Source organism: Mytilus galloprovincialis, chromosome 2 (genome assembly GCF_965363235.1).
Source record: "Mytilus galloprovincialis chromosome 2, xbMytGall1.hap1.1, whole genome shotgun sequence".
NCBI classification, from domain to species: domain Eukaryota; kingdom Metazoa; phylum Mollusca; class Bivalvia; order Mytilida; family Mytilidae; genus Mytilus; species Mytilus galloprovincialis.
In genome coordinates this window covers 12,968,039-12,990,803 of record NC_134839.1, presented here as the reverse complement: position 1 = coordinate 12,990,803, position 22,765 = coordinate 12,968,039, and the positions used below count along the sequence as shown (strand labels likewise).

At 31.1% G+C, this 22,765-nt stretch overlaps 1 protein-coding gene across 1 annotated transcript in view; it reads left to right on the top strand.

The window, feature by feature from the left end:
* The window catches only part of LOC143062931 (dual specificity mitogen-activated protein kinase kinase 7-like), a 28,411-nt gene extending 6,868 nt beyond the window's left edge, over window positions 1-21,543 (top strand). Inside the window, exons 2-13 of the mRNA XM_076234771.1 lie at window positions 2,878-2,992; window positions 4,303-4,369; window positions 5,196-5,309; window positions 5,617-5,736; window positions 7,758-7,865; window positions 8,760-8,811; window positions 12,739-12,866; window positions 13,545-13,625; window positions 14,157-14,299; window positions 15,579-15,624; window positions 18,262-18,365; window positions 19,670-21,543. Of these exons, the coding sequence (XP_076090886.1) occupies window positions 2,878-2,992; window positions 4,303-4,369; window positions 5,196-5,309; window positions 5,617-5,736; window positions 7,758-7,865; window positions 8,760-8,811; window positions 12,739-12,866; window positions 13,545-13,625; window positions 14,157-14,299; window positions 15,579-15,624; window positions 18,262-18,360 (1,073 nt within the window). The 3' untranslated portion in view covers window positions 18,361-18,365; window positions 19,670-21,543. The remainder of the gene's footprint in view (window positions 1-2,877; window positions 2,993-4,302; window positions 4,370-5,195; window positions 5,310-5,616; window positions 5,737-7,757; window positions 7,866-8,759; window positions 8,812-12,738; window positions 12,867-13,544; window positions 13,626-14,156; window positions 14,300-15,578; window positions 15,625-18,261; window positions 18,366-19,669) is intronic.
* The last annotated feature ends 1,222 nt before the right edge of the window (window positions 21,544-22,765 follow it).

Sequence of the window (22,765 nt, the reverse complement as noted above, 5' to 3'; positions counted from 1 at the left end):
TACTTCCAAAAGTAATTTATTCCACTATTTTCAAAGGCCTTATTTGAACAATTTATTATCAGGTTTTTAATTGTACCAAGTGTGCTGGTAAGAAGAATAGATAATTTAGTAGTTGAACAATGGCTTGAAGACGAAATAAATCTATATTTGTAAGGGGTTTTGTGTAGTTTTGGAAGCCAATACATAGTTGGGACTTTCATTGTATTTGGCTCTGCTTGTAAAGCGGTGGCTAAAAGTTTATGTTTGTTACAGATTTCGTTTTCTGAAAATGGAGTCAGTTGGAATGTTGGTGAATTGGTGATTTCCTTTTTCAGAACCTCAATGTAAAATTTACGTCAAACAATAATAATATTATTAGCAGCTTTATCTGCTGGGACAAAAACAAATTCCTTGGCTAGTTCTTTTAGTTTATGTTTGATACGAGAAATAGGTTTATTGTGGTTATTGTTTATAGTAAAATGTTCTTTAAAATGTTGAATACGTATACATGGTATATCAACTATCTTCATTACTGAATTAAAAATATTGACCCAACGGTAACGTTCTGAACAATACATGACAAAGTTGCACCATATACGACGTTATCGATACAGCTAATAACATAAAGTAAACCTTACTTGTAATATAAAATGCGAGGCATACAGCTTATGCGCTGCTTTTGTTACCTCTAGGAACCCCCGGGATGAGCCTTGCTGCAAGCCAAACGTTAACACAGCAAAAGACTGACGAACGTGACGTTGCACTGGTATTTATTTAAAATTACGGGAAGTAAATATTCTAAGCAGGAAGAAAAACATAACGTAACATAACGTAAAACGCTTACATAAAATATAGGAGTCCTCGACTCAAAATGCTTATAATCAAACACTCTTATAAATAAACATATCTAGACATATTAATTCTTCCAGTTAAGAACTCATAAATGTACACTTTTGGGTTCACGCTTAAAATATTGACCCAACGGTAACGTTCTGAACAATACATGACAAAGTTGCGCCATATACGACGTTATCGATACAGCTAATAACATAAAGTAAAACGTACGTTCATTGCATTCAATATACTAAATACTAGAAATAACTTCTGACAACTTATATAAACTCTCTTAATACAACAATAACAATATTCCTTTACTTGGAAATAACCAATATACACATTTACAACACCATGGATGAATTGATTTGAGTGGCATTTATACAGTGCCAATTAACATGTTTGATATACATGTATATGTACGTACAGGTAGACTACAGTTGGATTCTTTGTTTGATTTTGCTTTGTCCAGTGGCAAATTAATCCCTTTTGGCAATATTTACCGCGTAACTCAGTGTTCTCCCCAGGGCCTTTTAGCACCATGGTAAATGTTGCTATATTTCATGAATGTGATGTTATCTGACAGTTTTTTTTAAGTCATCGATTATGCTATGGATGTGATGCTGTATTTTTAGAAAAAAGATGGTGTTTCAAATTTCCCTGATAACCAGGATGCTAAATGAAATATTTAGGGAGAACACTGAATTAGATATTTTCCAATTTGGCCGCCCTAAGAAAATCTATCAAAGCATTTCAATGCTGTTTGGGTAAACATGGCCTGAATCGTGCTTTAAAATCTTGTACAAATTCAATATAGAAAATCATATCAAGGAATAAAATAAAATAATCGGCCTATCTACCTATACCTATATCCTGAAAACCTCAGATGGGAAGGGTTAAAAAAGACATTTTTAATGTTGGCCTAAAAGGTAAGATATTTTCAAGATTCTGAAAGGCAAATATGTTTTCTGTTCAGTTACTATTGACTTCAGATTGATTGAATAGGGTGGTACAATGTAGAACACTTTTGAGGAATCTTGCACAAATTTTATGTAAATAGCATTAATACGGATTTGATAGGGATTCTGAGGGCAGCAAAATCAGAAAATCACTTGAACATGTGCTCAAGCACAGAATCTCAAACTTATAGGAATTTATTTTTCGCTATTTGACAAAGCAAAAATGATCAATCAATCAAACCATAGGTACATTTTCATGTAAAATGAACCTCATTAATAATTTGCTTACAATAACTATTGTGAATTTTGAAGTATTGACTAGAATATAAGATTATTCTATAATCGTTGGGATTACATGTGTACCATGAAAATCTGCATACAAGTATATACAGATATCAGAATGCAATTTTTATTATTTGGATACTCACTCAATCGTATTAGTCACATCCTCATTTATGTTAATCTTGCAGTTATTTCTGAAATTTCATTATATTTAGTTTAAGACTCATTTATTTATTTTTTCATCAACTGAGTTTGGATCATTGTACAATATCAATTCAAGTCTACAAGTCAGACTTCTATACATACTTATAATATTATGCCATTGGCAGATGAAAAATTAACCTGACCACAACGGTGAACAAACTGTACCCCATCAACTAATTTACTTTCTTTCTTTAAAAAATGGAATCATAGTTATATGTAAATTCACAAGCTCGTTCTAGCATCACTGATGAGTCTTTTGTAGATGAAAGCATGTCTTAAAAAAAACAAAATTTTCAGTCAGGAATCTGATGAGTTTATTTTCTTCACTCTAGCATGACAAATTGCAGTTTCACTATGGTAACATTTTATCAATGCAAGTGAGCCTCTGTATAGAAGTGAATGTAGGACAGGAAGTATGAAGATTTCATTGTAAACAAATATTGTGGTCCTTAACGCCAAGATAATGATATACAGAAGCAAAACACAGATGAAAATGAGACAGACATGGACCACATCATCTTTTAATTACCTGTAACTCGCATGTGTTTGAAATGTAGGTAGTTTATTGTTTGCTTCTGTCTATTCTGATGTATTATTGTTTTCTCATTTTCTGTTTTAGTGGGTGAAATAGGGACTGCATTTTCTAGGCCAAGTTCTGCACCTCCTCCTGGAAGACGAAGACCAGCAGCTAATTTAGATTTAGGAGGAAGTAGAGCACCTAGGCAGTATGATGGGTAAGAATTCATGTAAAACTTCTTTACAGCCGATTCCATAGAGTGTGTAGGGAAAGGTAGAATACCTTACCTAATAATGTCTTCACGGTTCAGCTAACAAGCAAGCTAACCAAGGATTCTACCTTTCCCTACACACTAAATGAAATCGGCTGTAAATCATGATGTACAGTTACATTAATATTACATTGTAATATGTTTAAGTATACATGTACAAACAACACAAGTTTAATAAGTGTTGTGCAGTGAAACAGTTAAAATAATCTTTTTAATACTGGTAGAAGCTGAGGAAAAGTATGACAAAATGATTTTATTTGTTTCAACATAATGAAAAATTCAATGTATTTAAATCATGTAAATATCTACTAACCAGAGGTAAGTTTTCGACAGATTAAAAAAATTTACACTTTATAACTCATCACTGTCAATCTTCTGACCAAAAATAAAGTCATTGACATTCTGTTTAGCAGCACATGTCCTTAAGACAGTGCTATGGAGTGAAAATTCTTTTAGTGCAAAGATGTGAACATTCTTTTTGTGCAATGAGGTGATTTTTTTTTAAGTGCAATTAATGAAGTGAACATTCCTTAGATCTTATCCATGAAATAACATCAATTTGCTACTAATAATTACTCAGATAGGCAACTTACAAAAAATACTTTGTGTAAGACAAGTGTATTACCATTCTTATCTAGAAAACTATTTAATGAAAAATTACACAAGTAGAAAAAAGTGCAGTGTTGACTATCTGTTCTTCCTATACTTATGGACAAAGGGAGACAACCCGATTTAAATTATTTGCCTGAATATGTTTCTTTCCTTGTACATTGTGATATAATAAGATATATTGATGAACAGTATAATTTAAAGTTGTCAAAATGAAATTCAATTCAGGTAAAAACAAACCTCTCCCTGTTTTTACTCTCTCCCATTTTGATATACAAGAAAAAAGTGTTTCTATAAGCAGAATTGATTTATGATAAAAAAAAAATAGCATAACTTTTCAAAGCCGATTTCTCAACTTGACCTCTGCAAATTTTTTTTTTAATTAAACAGGTATATAGTTGTAAAAGTAAAGAGATCAAGGGAAAACAAATTAAAAAATGGCATGATTTTATTAAGATTTGGGCTACAAATGTGCATAGCTTTTATAGTGCATAAATGTCTTATTTCCATAATAAATAATTTAATAATTACTCTAGTTGATCTAATTTGTACCAAACTTGCTGTGAAAAAAAAACAATCAATATTTTTTTCTCCCATAACACTAAAAGATACACCTTAATGTTTATGTATTCTTATTCTATTTGTAGAGCTGAAATTGAACAGAAATACCAAGATATTATGAAGATGACACAAATTCTAACTTTTTATGGTCAGGTAAGTCAATATAATCTAGCATTTCTGGAACATTGTGAGCTGTGAGAATGATATCAGATCAAACCTTTAATCCAGGATGAGTCACTTACTATTGATAATGTTTTTCTTTTTTGAGTGACTGAAAATTCCAAAAAGTAAAAAGTAAATATAATTGTGAATATGTAAAGATTATACGATTTATTCACAAAGTATCTTATAGATATATTTAGTGGTGGGTTGATGAATACAGAATATTTTAATATGTCATATTATTAATCTAAGCTTATTTTATGCATTTATATATATATACAAGTCGTCTAAACATCAACTCAACAATGTTAGATCTGTTAATTTGCTTTCGCAAATATTTGGTTTTTCCCTCGCCGGGATTCGAACCCATGCTACTGAGATATCGTGACACTAAATTGCCTGCACTGTAACTGGTGCACTAGACCACAAGACCATCTGGGCTCCATAAAAATGAAGCTTTCGGTGGCCGGGTGTTACCTTTCCACATCAGTTTTAATCTAGCGTCGTACTACAGTACATGATATATATACATGTATATATATAAAAGATGACAATTTTTAAGAGAAAGAGTTTAGAATAAAATGCTATCAATTTTTTCAAAGTTAGGAAATATATAGCTGAATTTACATGCCAATGGCACAAATAAAATTTCTCATCATGTAATTTTTATTTTGTATGAAAATGCTCATAAACCTGTTCTGAAAAAACAGGAGAGTACAATGTATGCTCAAGGACATGTTTTCAGTATTCAGGAAGTTAAATCTGTGCTCATGTTGGAAGAGTTTGATGTATTTGGTACTCATGTTTATTTTAATAGAAATATCAAGCTGACATCGCTGAGCTGGAAGCAAGGGGAGATCTGGGTCATGGAACATGTGGCCAAGTGGTTAAAATGGAACATAAATCGACAGGTCATTTAATGGCTGTTAAGGTATGTTGAATTTTGACATACATTTATTAATGTCTTGTGTAGTTAGTGTAGTGTACAATTTCCGTGTGACTTCATTTAAGCCCTTACCATACTTCAACATGACCTGCAACAGGAAGTAATTGTTTCCTAGAATTTCATATAAACTGTTACCTCTTTTAAAACCAAAATGAAAACCCTTGAAATAATTTTTAGCATCACATACTTTTTATAAGAACTGTTGGGTTTGTGTTATTGTAAAATATATGTTATTATGTTAAACAAAATAATGAAGATTTACATTGTACATATTATTTTTTATGATTTTCAGCAAATGCGTAGATCTGGTAACAAGGAAGAAAATAAGAGAATAATAATGGATTTAGAAGTAGTATTAAAATGTACAGATTATCCTTATATTGTACAATGTATAGGATGTTTTATAACAGCGGTAAGTGCAATGTATAAAGTATTACTTAACTTCAACAGTGTTCTCCTCAGAAAATTCTTACATCATCCTGGTAAACAAGAAATTATGAAATACCTTCTAGAAGTTATAGCATCTCATCCAAAACACTATCTACGAGATAATAATTTCAGATATTTTCACATTCTAGCAATATATTCAGTGTTCTCCCCAGGATTTTGGGATAGCACCAGGGTAACGCGCGTCGAAATGATTTGTACAATATGTCGTGTCGCGTTGCATCGCTTATTTTTTCTTCTTGTTAGCTTTTGTGCCATTACCTTTTTGTCTTTTGTTTTGTTTACTGTGTTATGTAGACTTTGAGTAAAAAAAAATACTGGTAAAAAAAAAGTAAATCAAACAGTTTGTATACTTTAATATCTTTTAAGAATAAATAACAGAAAGCACTTTTAGTCTTTAAACTAGTCACTTTTTATACTTTGATCAAGCCAATTTTGTCCTGATACTTGTATAGTTACACTACACATTCCTCATTTTTGTTAGATTACATCATAACAATTAACTTTAAACAAGCTTAAATTTTAATGTAGAACCTTTAGTAAATTAAATACTATTTTCCATAGCTTTAGACATGATTCTTTTAGATCAATAAAATTGTTATTAAAATCATTATTGTGTTATTTCATGCTAGACATGAAAAGTATACTTATATTATCTATGTGGACTCTCGTGAAAGGATGTCATGTCTAGCTGAATTCCAATCATTGTAAATTTATTTTGTAAAAGTTAATCATTACCCTTCATTAATACTACTCAACTATATATCAAATGGATGTTTTCAACAACCTAGCTCAGTAGAAGTATACAACAAATGGAAGTTTTTAACGACCTTCACTGGCTATACAGCCCTTGCACGGTCAGTAGAAGAATAAATGGATATACTACCTATTTAATATAATATGTCTGTGCTTTAATAAAAGTATGATTGTCAAAAATAATTTGCAATATATTTTTGTTGGTATATTCAAAGAAAGTTTTTATCCTTGAGGTAACATCCTTATCTAATTTTGCATTCAATTTGTACTTTATTTCTATTTTAAATGATGGATGATATTTTAGGAGCACATTTTTGTAATAAGCTAAATCAGGGGAAGTAACTCACGTTTTAAAAATACGCAAATCATTTATGACCAAAGGCTGAAGTAATTGAGTTTATTAACAAATGTCTGCTTGTCCCTCAAAAGTCTCATAAGTCTGTGATCATTAAGTTATGATCTCTTAATCAATTAAAACACAAGAATCATGTACATCGATTAAATCCAATCATCAAGGTTAACATCAAAAGGTAAATCGATCACGTGGTGTAAACAATCTTCGTTGTCAGAACTGGATTGAACTGGTTTGAACTGGTCAATTTTCATCTGAAATTTTATACCCCACGGGAAGGTTTACCGTTATGATTTTTTTTACCGATAATTTTAGCACCACGGTGAAAAATTATACATCGCGGTAAGAATGATACCACCACGGTAGAAAATTATACATCGCGGGCCCGTGGTCCTTTAAAGGCCTGGGGAGAACACTGATATTATAGCATCACATTACATTGTACCATGATGCTAAAAGGCCCTTGGGATAATAGTGGCCTTTGCACAGTAAAATCATTGTAAATACTCTGCAGAAATAGATTTAGGGTGAGCTGTATATTTTGTAAATGTATATATAAGCAGCTGATTTTTTACATGTGCCACTACCAAGGTTGCCTATAGCTAGTTTGAGGGCTCTGACTTTATTGAAATCCTAGATCACTTCTGTCGTATTCAATTGACAAATACCTTTGTTCACTCTCCTATATATCTTCCAAGTTCTGATTACTTTTAATTTTGCCACCATTCTTCAATACATTTGTATTTGTTTTGGGAATGAATTTACTTCAGAAGAACTTTGTAATTGTAAGTGTATTTCTGACAAGAATACACATTTTATTGTTTATCATCACCTTGAACAATTGTATTGATAATTTATCAAATATTTGTTTTTTACAGAGTGAAGTATGGATCTGCATGGAGTTAATGTCAACATGTTTAGATAAATTATTGAAAAGAACAAAAACACCAATACCAGAGAGGATTCTGGGTAAAATGGCAGTTGCGGTAAGTATGAATAGAGTGAACTAAACATTCCATTATTTTAAAGTAGAAAAATCCTACAACCTATTATGATAAAGTTAACAACAAATAAATTCTATTTAGACACTGAAATCTTTGTAAATAGATGATATGAAAGTAGGAAAATCTATTTATAGAAAAACGTGTATAGTTCTGGGGATTCAGTTATTTTTGTGGGTATCAAACTTCATGGATTAAGGAAAACTTACATGATCGTGGATATTTAATTTCGTGGTAGTGCTAAGGTATGCATACAAATCTATAGAAAATTTGGTATTTTTGTTGAACATTTAATTACGTGGTTCACATGTACCCCGAAATCAACAAAAATTGGTATCCAACGAGCAACAATGAATCCACAGTACAGTAGTCTATATGAATGGAAATACAGATGACATGGGACATTTATGTCAGGGGGAAATGGATTTATCAAAAATAAATACACTGAGGATTTACATAGTACCCGTTTTTGTTGATTTCCTTTGTACAGGTAAACTTCAAAGACATTTTTTTCCGTACAGGTCTGAGAAATTTTCAAATAATTGCCATCATAGTTTAAAATTTACTCATTTAATTTTGGAACAATTAGTTCAACTAGATATAAGATAAGAAGATGTGGTATGAGTGCCAATGAGACAACACTCAATCCAATTCACAATTTGTAAAAGAAACCATTATAGGTCTTCAACATGGAGCCTTCGCTCACACCAAACAGCAAACTGGTATGGATAGAAGATGCTTTAGGTACCGTAGTTTTCAGCCAGAAAAAATAGAGCACTTTCTGTTTAAAAATGATTATCTGAATATTTAAAGAAGTTTTCAATGTTAGTTATGTGGTTAGTTTGAATTTTGTGTATGCATGTTATTTTTTGTTTACAGATTGTGAAAGCACTTAATTATCTGAAGGAAGAACATGGGGTTATCCATAGAGGTAATGTACACAAGGAACATCTGTGAGGGTCAATATGGGGTTTACAGAATAAAACATTTGTCACTTTAAAAAATAAAAGAAAATAAATATTAGAAGATGTGGAATGATTGCCAATGAGACAACTCGTCTCCCAAGTCACAATTTGTAAATGAAAACCATAAAACCAAAAATTTTGATAAGAAAAGAAAAAATTCAGGTTGTGTTAACAGAGCAAAGGATTTATGTGATGCTTTAAAAACTGTATGAATTAAAGGGCATACGATACAGTAGAGATCCATCGTTGATTTGAAAAAAAAATTATGATAGAATGTCAATTTCAATGAGTACTTTTCAAATATGCAAAGAAAAAAGTACCTTCATGACGGACTTTTTGAGATAATTTGGTTCGAAATTTGCATAGTTGGAAGAAAATCCCTGAAATTTCATAAATAAGGACTTATCAAGAAAGTAACAATAGTTATGAAAGAAAGTCATAACTTAACCAGGTTTTTACAGTGTTCTAGGATTTTTTTGGCACCTTGACTTACCACGGGTAAGATCAATACAAAAATTACTTACCCACATCTAAAAGTTAAATCCGCCAACCAATGCCAACCAACCTTATGGCCGGGGGTCTGGGGGCCGCTCAAGGCTGGATTCGGATACGATTGAATTTTGTACAAAATTTAAAAAAACCGATTTCTTACTAAATTTGACAAATATGTTATAGTTATTACTATGTCATTTATTAAGAGCTATAATAAATGCAACTGTAAGTTTATTTTCCTCTGATGACAAGAAAAAAAATCGTTTATGTCCCGATTTAAGCACCAGTTATCAATCCGGATTTTCCGATTTAACCGACACCGTGACCGACTTTTAGAATGATAGAAGAATGTGGTCTCTTTTGCGCTTGATTACACCTAGTAAACGAGTGCTTGAATAAAAGCGCCGATAGACATCGACAAAATCTTCGATCTTTTATCAAAGTTTTTTCTCGTGATTTAATAAAAATAAAAAGGAGATATGGGAAAATTGAAGAGGACCGGGAAATTTCAAGAGTTTTTCGGCTTCCCCGAACTTGAAAATTGACTTACCACCGGGTGACAAAGGCTAAAAAATGACTTACCCGTTGTCCTAATCCACTTACCCCGGGTAACGGGTAATGGGAATCCTAGAACACTGTTTTAGTAAAATGTTCCCTTGATCAATGGCATCAACATGCTGAAACAAGTTTATGGTTAAACCAAATTATCATTTTCCTGATTTAGATTGCTGTATGCAAAATAAAGAAATTGACCATATTTTTGCGTCTTTTCAGAAGTGCAGAAAAAATTTGATCGTTGATTTTTCTTGAAATTTTGGTGGAGTGTTCTTGAAACAGTACTTAATAGATTGCAAAAGAAAAAAAATAGGGGTCCTTGTGCTTGTTTTTTCAATAAAAGCCATATACCTTAATTTTTTACTATGTCTGTCAGTATGGCGCTAAATTACGTTATTACATTTTAATCGCAACAACGTCGTGTAATCATTCCCGCCATGCACAACTACACTGTCAAGTATATGCACATGTTTTCCAAAGCGTTGATACTTATCATAAAAATTCATAAGATGGTTACTCATAAAATGACAAAACATTTGTGCTAAACATTTACAGGAACTTTCATAATAAAAAAAGGATTTAAAAAAGGATTCTAGCAGAGTACGGCAAAAAAGAAAAAAATGAGTAAAACCCATACCGCATAGTCAGCTTTGAAAGGCCCCTCCCTACATGACAAATGCAAAACAACTCAAACAGAAAACTTACGGTCTGATTTAAGTACAAAACAATAAACAAAATACCAATGGGATGTACAATAACAAACGACACCATTGAATTGCAAGACCTTTTAACAGCATGTGAACGGGCGTTTTCTTGTTTTGGTCTATTACATCCAGATTGATATACACAAAAAAAAATACAACCAATTAAACAAACTAACGTTGCCAATTCTGCATCTATTGGTAATATTTTGCTTAAATTCAAACCAAAACGACACCAATATATTTTTTTTAAATCTTTTTAACGGACTTTTGTTGACAATTTTTCTACATACATATAAAATATTATATATTTTTAAAATTTGAATTACACTTGGCAATCAAAGTCCAGAACAGGATGAGACACTCGCTTTATTTATTATTTTATTTACGAATAGGGGTGTTATACGACCTTGTCCACCCATGAGGGTTGTGCACATGCAGTCGGTTTAGTTATTTATTTGATAGTCTGTTAAATTTGGCAATACAATGACAATTCTCCATACAGTTTGGAGTCTGCCAAATGCCCTATACACGAACAAAAATGAAGACACAAACTATTTTGATTCTTATTTTTTCAAATCAAAATGGTATTATTGACTACGTTATTAACTTATCAATGAATGGAAATAACTGTTCTCGTCATGGAATATATTGCGCAGCTGTACATCACATCGTGGTAGTGACTTTTTGTATAGATTTCAATTCTCCCAACATGAGTCCCGATTCGGCTACCCTACGAGCCATAGATTATGTTAAGATTTTCTCATTAATCACAAGTTCATACATTTTCTCATTTCTTTTAGTTTCATTAAAATAACATATTGATGTCATAAATGTGCAATTAAATATTTGCCGCTGGACGTTAAGCAGCTATCAATACTCATAATTAGCTATTGCAGCTTTTGTGTTGATGTAAAAAAAAAACAGGTCCTTTTGTTTTGAAATGTGCCTTATTTGTTAAAATGTTATTAAGCATGTTACAGTGTAAGCAATGAATAGAATAGTAAGATAGTTCCCAAATCCTTGTAATTTTTCTTTCTCTAAGTTGAGCAAATTCCGCTGTGCTGTGCAGTTTTTGCAAATATTCAGTGCTTTTGCTAGACTAAAAAGCTCCAGAATTCTTTCCATGTTATACTGTCAGTACTCTCTTCTGTGTCTATTACCATTTCTTCAATTTCTTCATGCAAAGTTGTATTTGATTTATTTTTGTTCATCTCTGGTATTTCCATTGATCTCACTGCTCTTCAGCGGATTTCTCCGTCTTTTAGAAACGTCATAGCCTTTTTTTTTAAGCCGGTACTTTTTTTAAAATTTGCGCAACCGGATTTATGACGTCAGTGAATATTCCACGAAAATATGACTTCAATTAAAGCGACTTCGCTAAATGTTAATGTTCTTATTAGAAATATCGCGAAATTGCAACGTTCTGGTTACCAATGTCGCAAAAATAACGCGATAAGTTTTGAAAACGTTATTATCTACCCCTGCTACTGTATCATATTCCCTTAAGGCCTGTGACAACAAGCTAGAAAAGTATGGGACTAGGCATTTTCCTTTGAAAATGTGTTAACATTATCAAAGTGGAAAGTCATCAAAGATTAAATTAAGATTGTAGTATAAATGAATGATTTCAAATTGAAATTGTGTATTAACAAAAAAGACAAAATTGAACAGAAACTAGTATCAAAGATAAACACATTTGCATTATTGATTCTAGATAAAACCTTAACAATGAGTTTATTGCATGGAAATACACAATTTAGTATACAACCTGTGATGTTACTGTTATGGTCAAAGGGAGACAATCAATATAAATAAATGATGTGGTATGATAGCCACTGATTTAACTATCCACAGGAGTTCAAATAACGAGGATGTAAGCAATTAAAGGTCACTTTTTACTTCAACAATGAGATCAACTCTTATTGTAAATAGAAAATGTGCCATGCATTAGTGTTCACAGTGTCATTGGTTAATATGTTACCATGAATTTTACCTATCATCTAGGGTATGTTGATGTATTTAAAAACAATGGATTAGGACACCATTTCCTACCTTCTTGGTTCACGTGATTCTATTCTAGATAAATTGAGGAAGCAGATATGTACATGATATTCCTTATTTTAATTTTATTCTCATTTTCAGATGTAAAACCATCCAATATTTTATTAGATGAAAATGGTACAGTAAAGTTATGTGATTTTGGTATTAGTGGAAGACTTGTCGACTCAAAAGCTAAAACAAGGAGTGCAGGATGTGCAGCATATATGGCAGTGAGTAGTTATTTTAATTTTGTAGAATGCCAATGGATATTCTTATACAAATGACCATGTATGAAACTTTTGTCACATTTTTGTCAGGAAATATGTATCAGAGCACCCTAGAATTTGGTATCTAAATTCCCTTGTAAGCTAGCTTGACTGTGATGAGATTGTAAATGCATTGCCAATCAAGTTCCTATTTCCTAATACTTATAGCAAGGATATCAAAAGCGAGCAATAAATGACAGTTCAACTTGTTGTTTCTGAGAGTGATTTTGACCTGAATATGGATAAATTGAAAGACAGAAAATGGTACATGTGTAAGGAAACAGAAGATGATAAAAGGCATTTTTTATTAGAATGTCCTTACTTTCTTTCAAAGAAAAGATGGATAATTTAGTAATCTTTATGGCTATAAATAGAAATTGTTTTGTCTAAATTAGAATTTTAATCTTAAAATAAAGAACATATACTGTAAATTCAGAAATTATTGCGAAAGTGTGACTGGGTTAAAATCGCAATAATGGAAACTGGCATTTTGAATTTCTTATATGAATTAAACAGGATTTTTCTCAATATTGCAAACATTAAAATGACACTTAAGTCTATAATGGCAAAATCTCAATGATAAATGCACGCAATGATTTCTGAATTAATAGTAGAAGGTAATTCAAGCAATTTTTTTTTCAGCCTGAGAGAATAGATCCTCCAGATCCACAGAGACCAGATTATGATATTAGAGCAGACGTTTGGAGTTTAGGAATAACTTTGGTTAGTGAAAATTAAATTGTATTTAATGAAGATGAAGATCTTATTACTATTTATATGATTTAAGACTTGTTCATTAGAATAATACTTTATTTGAGTTACATGAAAGGGATTTCCTTTATTTCAGATATATTGCCCATGTTTGTTTTGTTTATCTATACTTCCCTCAATCAGTTCAACAACTCTTTTGAGATAAGTTGATTAGTAGATATCAGTTATAGAAAGATGTTGTGCAAGTTTTCCCTAATATAATAATATCCCGATTTTATTTAAATATTTGAAAATTGTAAATATTTCCTGATGGTTAACAATAAGAGATGGGAATTTAAATACATTGTAGTTATACATTTGTCTAAAGATACAATTTTACACTAACTACTGAAATTATTATCTCAATACATGTAGGAAATATCTTAGACAATTCAAGTCAAATTTAAATGCTTTGATAAATCTAAAGCAGTTCTTTACAAGTGATAAAAAAGGTATGAAAATTGTTGATTGTTTTAATTTTAATGTATTTTCCTTTCTTAACAGGTAGAATTAGCGACTGGTGAATTTCCATATAAAAACTGTAAGACAGATTTTGAAGTATTAACAAAAGTTTTACAAGAAGATCCACCACTGTTGCCACCAAGTCGAGAGTTTTCGCATGAATTTTGTTCATTTGTTAGAGATTGGTGAGTTTTCACATGAGTTTTGATATAATTTTGATTTTGGTATTTTATCAACTAAAAACTTGTAATTAAGTGTTGCCCATTCTCTCATACGCATACGGTTGGAATAGTTGGTGTTTTTTCTTTTCCAAGATCATGGTCATAAAGTTGGGATACGCCTATTTCTAACGTAAAAACCGTCCATCTGTTTACATGCCATTTACAAAATTGGTGAGTTTTCACTTGAGTTATGTTCATTTGTTAGAGATTGGTGAGTTTTCACATGAGTTTTATTCATTTGTTAGATATTGGTGAATTTTCTCAACCCTCCACCTTTTAATCCCAAGCAATGAAAACAACACTAAATTTCATGCATTGAAAGTGCTTTTCTGTATTTACCTTCATCATAGTATTATAACACTCTTTAACAACAGTCAGATATCACATTGTGCTCTAGCAACAGTAAAACATTGCATAGTGTTATTTAAGCAGTCAAATATAATATTATGCTGTAGCAACAGTTAGATATTACATTTTATTCCACTGTATGCTAAATTTAATCATTTAATCAGTTTTGAATTGGTTGAGACCATTCCACTTGACATCAAACAAAACTTCATATTACCCTCTGAGAATCATATTCCCTTCTGAACATCAGGACTTTCTTGTGCCTCATTAAGCGTGGTTAATTAAAGTTATGTTTTGAATGATTTTAAAATCATTTGTGATAGTAAAGTCACTATTGTGTTAAAAAAATATTTCAGAGGTAAAATCAAAACAAAATTAATAAATAATTATTTTTTGATTGGTACTGTTTTGAATAATGTTTGGAAAATTGTATGCAAATGATTTTTTTATGCTCAGGTACTTAAAAGTAAACAGAGTATAGGCAGTGGAATAAAACATTCATTTCCCTTGACTTAGGGAGATATGAAGATTTGTTCACCCTCGAAAAGTCATATTTCCCTCAGGCATGGTCCTCGGGAAATATAAATGTTCTCGGGTGAACAAATCTCCATGTCTCCCTCAGAAACGGGAAATAAATGTATAATGTTATAACAGTAGTCAGATATATCATTGTGCAGTAACAACAGTCATGACATAACCACTTTATGTAAGCATGCTTTTGCTGAGGTGAAGATACTTTGATTTTTAAGATTCATTGTCTATCTAAAAAACATATTTTAAATATCACTTAGAGCAGAAAGTCAGAATGTACTATGTAATTTAGTCTCACAAATGTTTTTGTGAAGAGATTGGATTATGTCTTATAATATATCTTTGCTTGTTTTTCTTTGAACAGTTTAACGAAAGATTATAAAAAGAGACCAAAGTATAAGAAATTATTAGTAAGTACTTCGTTTTAGCAGGTTATACAATAGTTTTGCACAACGGGGGCAAAATATTTCTGTAAAAAAAAAATCGTAAACAAAAATACATTACAATGTATCTAAATAAGGTTAAAACAAACTACAAAAAAGCTGTATTAAATGGAACATACAGCAATTATTTGTACTTGTTTAAAAAAAAAATTACATAATTTCATCAGCATTATACTTAAATTTTTAATTTGACAATAAAAAAATATTGTAAATAGACATGATAAATTAGTTAACTTGCATAATTATACCCCAGAGAACAATCTGACTGTCAGTCTGTTCATTAGTCTGTTTTTGTTAACTCAACTCCTGAAACCACATAACAGAATTTCCTGAAACTTTGTACATAATAAGGACATAATATGTAAATGTGGGTATCAACAGGAAATTATGATTGAAATTTTTATGCCACAGCCGTAGTGGAGGGGGCATTAAGTTTTACCCTTGTCCATCTGTATGTACATATGTCCCAAAGTTAGTTTCCTAACTTAAGTTTGTCTCAACTAAATGTTATGAAACTTATACACAATGCTGATTACCACTAAATACAGATCAAGTTTGAATTTTGGTAGTGTCACTTTTACCGTTCTAGAGTTATGCCCCTTTACATGGAAAAATGTTAAATTTTCTGTTCTCGAAACTTTAGTTTGCCTCTATCAAATGTTATAAGACTTATACACAATGCTTATTACCACAATTTACAGATCAAGTTTGAATTTTGGTGCTGTCAGTTTTACTGTTTTAGAGATTAATAGGCCTTTTACAAATGGAAAAATTGCTAAAATTTCCTTTTTTTTCCTCAAAATATCAATTTTATTTTTTTAATTGGAGTTATCACCATTTGTCGATGATTATAGTTGAACCAACTACAATCAATGCTTAAGACAATGCAATGTTTAATTTTGCCTTCCACTGATAAATTGAAGTAATTTTAACCCTCCACTTCTAAAAGTAATTTAGTCTTCTTTGCAAATTGGAGTTATATTTCTGAGTGCATAATGATAGTTGAATAAACTCAACCAAAGCTGTATACAATGCAATATTCAATTTTACTTCCTATTGCTAAATTAAAGCAATCTTTACCATTCAGTGCTTACAAGCACTTTAATTACCGTTCTAGAGTTATGCTTCTTTACAAATGAACAAACTGAAAAATATGTATAATGCTTTTAACCACAAAACTCTGTCAAAGTTCAATTTTTGGAAGCGTCACTTTTACAGTTCTTGAGTTATGTCCCTTTATAGCATTATATGCTAGCAGGGGCATCATCTGTGTCCCTATGGACACATTCCAGATTTATTTTCTAGGAGTCCTTCCCTTTCAAGGAACTTGCATTTATGTATAGATTATTACATGGCATTTTTCATATCAGACCCTTTATTGGCCCTAGGTCATGATATCAGCCCAAGAGCCGCAGGCTCGAGGGCTGATATCATGAACGAGGGCCGATAAAGGGTCTGATATGAAAAATGACATGTAATGATCTGTTTATCATATACTTAAGCAGAAGAAATACAGACAAGAACTATTAATTAAAATTTTGTCTTTCTATGAATTTTTAGATATTAATTTACAGACAACCAAATACAAATTTCTTAACTTTAATTGTTTTTATTGATATTACAAGCATTGTATTTATCTTGTCACAACAATTATCATGTTCTTGTTTGAAATTTGCTCCTCAACCATTTTGTGAAAAGTCTTAAATCACTTGCAGTTTTCCGCACTGTGTTGTCGTTTTCGAACAAATTTCCGGAAATGCACGAAGTTGCATGTGATAAACGTCACGGAAATTAACGGAAAGGCATGTGATAACATTCCGGAAGCAGTCAATAAAGGTTCCTTTATCAGCCCGCTGAGGAAATTCTCAGTAATCTGGTCAATAAACCTTGTAATCCTTTCATAGCCTTTTAATATTTTTAAATGTTATTGAACTGTAAAATTTTAGTAATATTTTATACAAGTATATGATAATAAGAAATTATTTGATGAGTATTTCCAGGAACATGTATTTATTAAGAAATCTTAATGTGTATTTCCAGGAACATGAATTTATTAAGAAATCTTAATGTGTATTTCCATGAACATGTATTTATAAAGAAATCTTAATGTGTATTTCCAGGAACATGTATTTATTAAGAAATCTTAATGTGTATTTCCAGGAACATGAATTTATTAAGAAATCTTAATGTGTATTCCCTGGAACATGTATTAATTAAGAAATCTTAATGTGTATTTCCAGGAACATGTATTTATTAAGAAATCTTAATGTGTATTTTCAGGAATATGTATTTATTAAGAAATCTTAATGTGTATTTCCAGGAACATGTATTTATTAAGAAATCTTAATGTGTATTTCCAGGAACATGTATTTATTAAGAAATCTTAATGTGTATTTCCAGGAACATGTATTTATTAAGAAATCTTAATGTGTATTTCCAGGAACATGTGTTTATTATGAAATCTTAATGTGTATTTCCAGGAACATGAATTTATTAAGAAATCTTAATGTGTATTTCCAGGAACATGTATTTATTAAGTATTTATTTGATGTGTATTTCCAGGAACATGTATTTATTAAGTATTTATTTGATGTGTATTTCCAGGAACATGTATTTATTAAGAAATATGAAAGAGAAGATGTAGATGTAGCAGCTTGGTTCTCAGAAGTATCTAAAGTAATGGCAAAATTTGAGCCTTCATGATAATGGTATGTATATTAAAATTCATACATAGTTGAAAAAATCTTTTCCATAACCCCTCTCCGTTCTTTTCAAAAACAAAGGAGATTACACTTTTGGAACCATTCAAAGAAACAAGTTATTCTCTTTTTGGAATACACTACATGAAAGAATTAGAACTAAGTGACAAAAAAAAATAAAAAAATAGCTTGATTTAAAGCAGATAATGCAGTTATATAAATGATAAACATCAATTCAGAAAATAAAATAAAACATAAAAAGACTGTAGTGGCATGAAAATATAAACACAGCTTATTAACCCAAGTTAAAAGTTACAAATGAGTTTTCAGAACTATTTGGCGTTACTCACAAAAATCATCAAACACAAATAGATAAGGTTAACCCATAGTTGTATAGAATACAGTGTTATAAACTGCTTTTCAACAAAGTATCTGTCATCTTTTCATTAAATGATTATATTACCTTGATGATATCTTAATTTTTTGTTTACATCAAATTTGAAAAGAAAAGTAACTCTCTAAAAACCGTGGTATGGTAAAATTAGAAATAACATGTTGTTTTTAAAGGAGATAAACAATATTAGGTCAATGTCAGAAAAATATTAACTTTTTTGTATCCTTCCTCAGTTTTCCGACGAGTACAAAAAAAAAAAATATTTTTCTGACATTGACCTAATATTATTTTTATACTGCAACTTAAATAAATAAATTGATAGCTATTTAATAGAAATTTTGAAGTTATTTTCATCCCTTAATGAACCTCTGACTGTTGAAAAAGTGTTCCATGATGAAATTGACATTGCACAACATATAGACATGTTACTATATTTAGGAAATAAACACAACTATTTGCAGTATAAACAGGATTATTCTATTTTCCTTGATATACATAGGTGATATATTGAAGTTCGAACATTTTAACTGGACAAAATTAATAATTTTATGGTATAGGAATGCCTATTGTCTGTTGTTTGTCATAAATTCACAGCCACAAATTTAGTTAAAGTTGACATAAGATTATTACATGGGATTTTCCATTCCACTCTGGTATTATTCTAAGACTCCCATATCAAACAAAAGCCTGCAGATTTTATTTTAACATTGTACATAAAAATCAAATTACTGTATCCAACACATGACTCTTCAGGTATATAACTTTGTCCAAGGTCAAAATTAAAATTTATTTGTTCATCATTCCTGTACTGAAATATTGTGATTTTATTATAGTTTACTCAGAAAATCTCTTTATTAAAGATGGCAATTGTTGTTTAGATCTATAGAATGTAATATTTGGAAATGTTTTATTTTTCCAGGCATATGAAGTTTAGTTGGTATTTTCATCATAAACAATTTAATACAATGCTGGTCATTGGTTCAAGCGGGAGCTAGCCAGTGGTGTTCGGTTTTTGTTTACGTGTGTGCATGTGTGATGCTGCTCAGAAGATTATCAAGACATACTATGCGACTGTGAACCCATGTGATGGCCCAAGCTTCTGTTTTTGATTTTCAACAATTATGTATCTGCATACTGTGTAAAAGCTCAACGCTCTGTCTGCAAAGAAAAAGATGAGCTAATATGTCAAATTAATGATATGGATTTATATTCCTGTACCACAGAAAATGATTTTCTTTAAGAATGCAATAGTTATATGACAAAAAAATGAAAGAAAGGCAAGCTACAGTGGTATTTTATATTCACAATTTTGCCCTTTTTCTATTAAACATTTTCATGTTCAATGACAGTAAAATATTTAACGACGACGATGGAAGTTTTTTAACGACCTTTACTGGCTGTACCGACCTTTAATCTATTTCTGCATCAATTTATATGTTAACAGTATCACAATTTTATTTCCTTGAGTGACTATGTGAGAGCTTATAATTTTACTGTGTGTTGTGTGTATAAACTACCATATTTTTGGATAAATTTGAAGAAAGTTGAATGATTGAGAAGAGTGAACCATGAAAATAAGGTCATGGTCATATAAAAACTGCCATGAAGGTCAAAGCTATTAAAGTTGTGATCCCTGATCCATTCTGAAATGTTAACAGTTACCATCTGTCATCTGTACAATCATATGCCTGTAAATCTGTTTAGGGGCCAGCTGAAGCTTGCCTCCCGTTGCAGTGCTTTCCTCGCTGTGTTGAAGACCTTATTGGTGGCTTTTGACTGTTTTCTGCTCTATGGTCGGGTTGTTGTCTTTTTGACACATTCCCCATTTCCATTCTCAATTTATTTAATACAAAACAGAATTGGATGTTCTTAAACTTTGTATATTGTTTGAGAGTGAACTTGACCAATTGTGAATAATTGTTCCATCTTGAAAAGTTGCACAGATTTTTGGTAACACCCTGATAGGAAAATAGAGCTGCAAGTGTGCTTACAAAAAAATACATTAAATTTCTCATACAAAAGTGCACAAAATTGTTTGCAGTTACATGCTCGACAAGATATATGAGAATCTTGAGAAAATTGAATGCATTTCATACATAGCATTATAGATATTGTTGCAGTATTCCAAATTTGGTATCTCTATCTAATCTGGTGACATCTAGTTCAAAGTTCAAGGTCATAAATTGCAAATAACACCAACAGAAGGATAAATTATGATTGAATGTCAAATAGAATTTTCAGTTATCTTGGTACAAAGCTTTGTTATAGACTTTTCTGGATCCTATTAAAGTTTAATGATGCATGATATAATGGAGTTTATTGTCACATGATATAATTGAAGATGTCACATGGCATAATTGAACATGTCACATGACATAATTGAAGATAACCATTCGACATTTGTGAGAAATGTAACCAAAGCATGTGCTTTAAAATTCTTTGTAAGCTTTAGGATATCGTTTAAAGAACTGTTATGTGTACAGTTCAATTCATGATTCAGTTCTGTGTTTAAAACAAAATGCTCTTGTTTTACATGAATATGGTGAAATTTCAAAAAATATTTTGACAGACAGCTGTGCAATTTTTTACTTCTTAAAATAGTTCGAATCCTGCAAGTTCTTCTTTAATGTGAGCTATGTTTGAAAGTTGTCATGGAGATTACAGATTTGTCATCATCTTTAATCAAAGAGAAGTGCTTCCAGTATTATTCTCATTTTTCTGAGATGACTCTCATTAATTTAAATATTTTTTGTGGGAAAAAATTCATGAATAAAGAAAAACATCAGTTGACAATTTGTTGTTAATTCTATTGCCACATTATGATGACTTGATCCATTGGGCACTGAGTGTATAGAGAGATAGAAAATTAAAGCCATTATTCCATGACCTTAATTCATTCAGTCAGGTTTTCCAGAAAAGAAAATTTTTTGGTTTCTAAACATCATGTTTATATTTCTTATATGATTTGCATATTAGGGAATATGTTGATGTGATTGGTCAAGAGGACTTCCGGTATTTGATCTTGACCTCAGTTATTTTTCGATAGACGACGTTGACCAAACTTCCTTTGTAACCAATGTAAACCAAATGGCAGCGATAATAACATTGATGTTAACAAAATTTATTTTCACTGCATGTTAATCGTTAAATAAAATAAAACACAAAAACATTGAACAATAATAAGAGTTTTTGCAGTTAACTTTTTATTAGATAGCAAATTTCATTGAGTACTGGTACATATTTTTGCGCTTACCAACAAATATATTCATGCACTTGGCCTATTCAATGACATAAATATACAATTTATGTGTGATAGAGGTAACGAGTTGAATTTTTTTTTTTTTTTTTTTCATCTCCAATTTCAAAGAATTATAAGGATTAAATGCTTTTTAAAGGAATTTATTGGTGTATAAACTGGACCAAGTCACTCACAAACATATCATAAAGTCCTTTGGACTTTTATTTGTTTGTGAGTGAATTGGTCGAGTTTATACACCAATAAATTCCTTTAAAAAGGTGTTTAATCCTACAGTACTTTTTATTAGCTCACCTGGCCCAAAACGCCAAGTGAGCTTTTCTCATCACTTGGCGTCTGGCGTCTGTTGTCCGTCGTCCGTCATTAGCTTTTACAAAAATCTTCTCCTCCGAAACTACTGGGCCAATTTTTACCAAACTTGGCCACAATCATTATTAGGGTATCTAGTTTAAAAATTGTGTCCGGTGACCCGGCCAACCAACCAAGATGGCCGCCATGGCTTAAAATAGAACATAGGGGTAAAATGCAGTTTTTGGCTTAGAACTCAAAAACCAAAGCATTTAGAGCAAATCTGACATGGGTAAAATTGTTTATCAGGTCAAGATCTATCTGCCCTGAAATTTTGAGATGAATCGGACAACCCGTTGATAGGTTGCTGCCCCTGAATTGGTAATTTTAAGGAAATTTTGCTGTTTTTGGTTATTATCTTGAATATTATCATAGATAGAGATAAACTGTAAACAGCAAAAATGTTCAGTA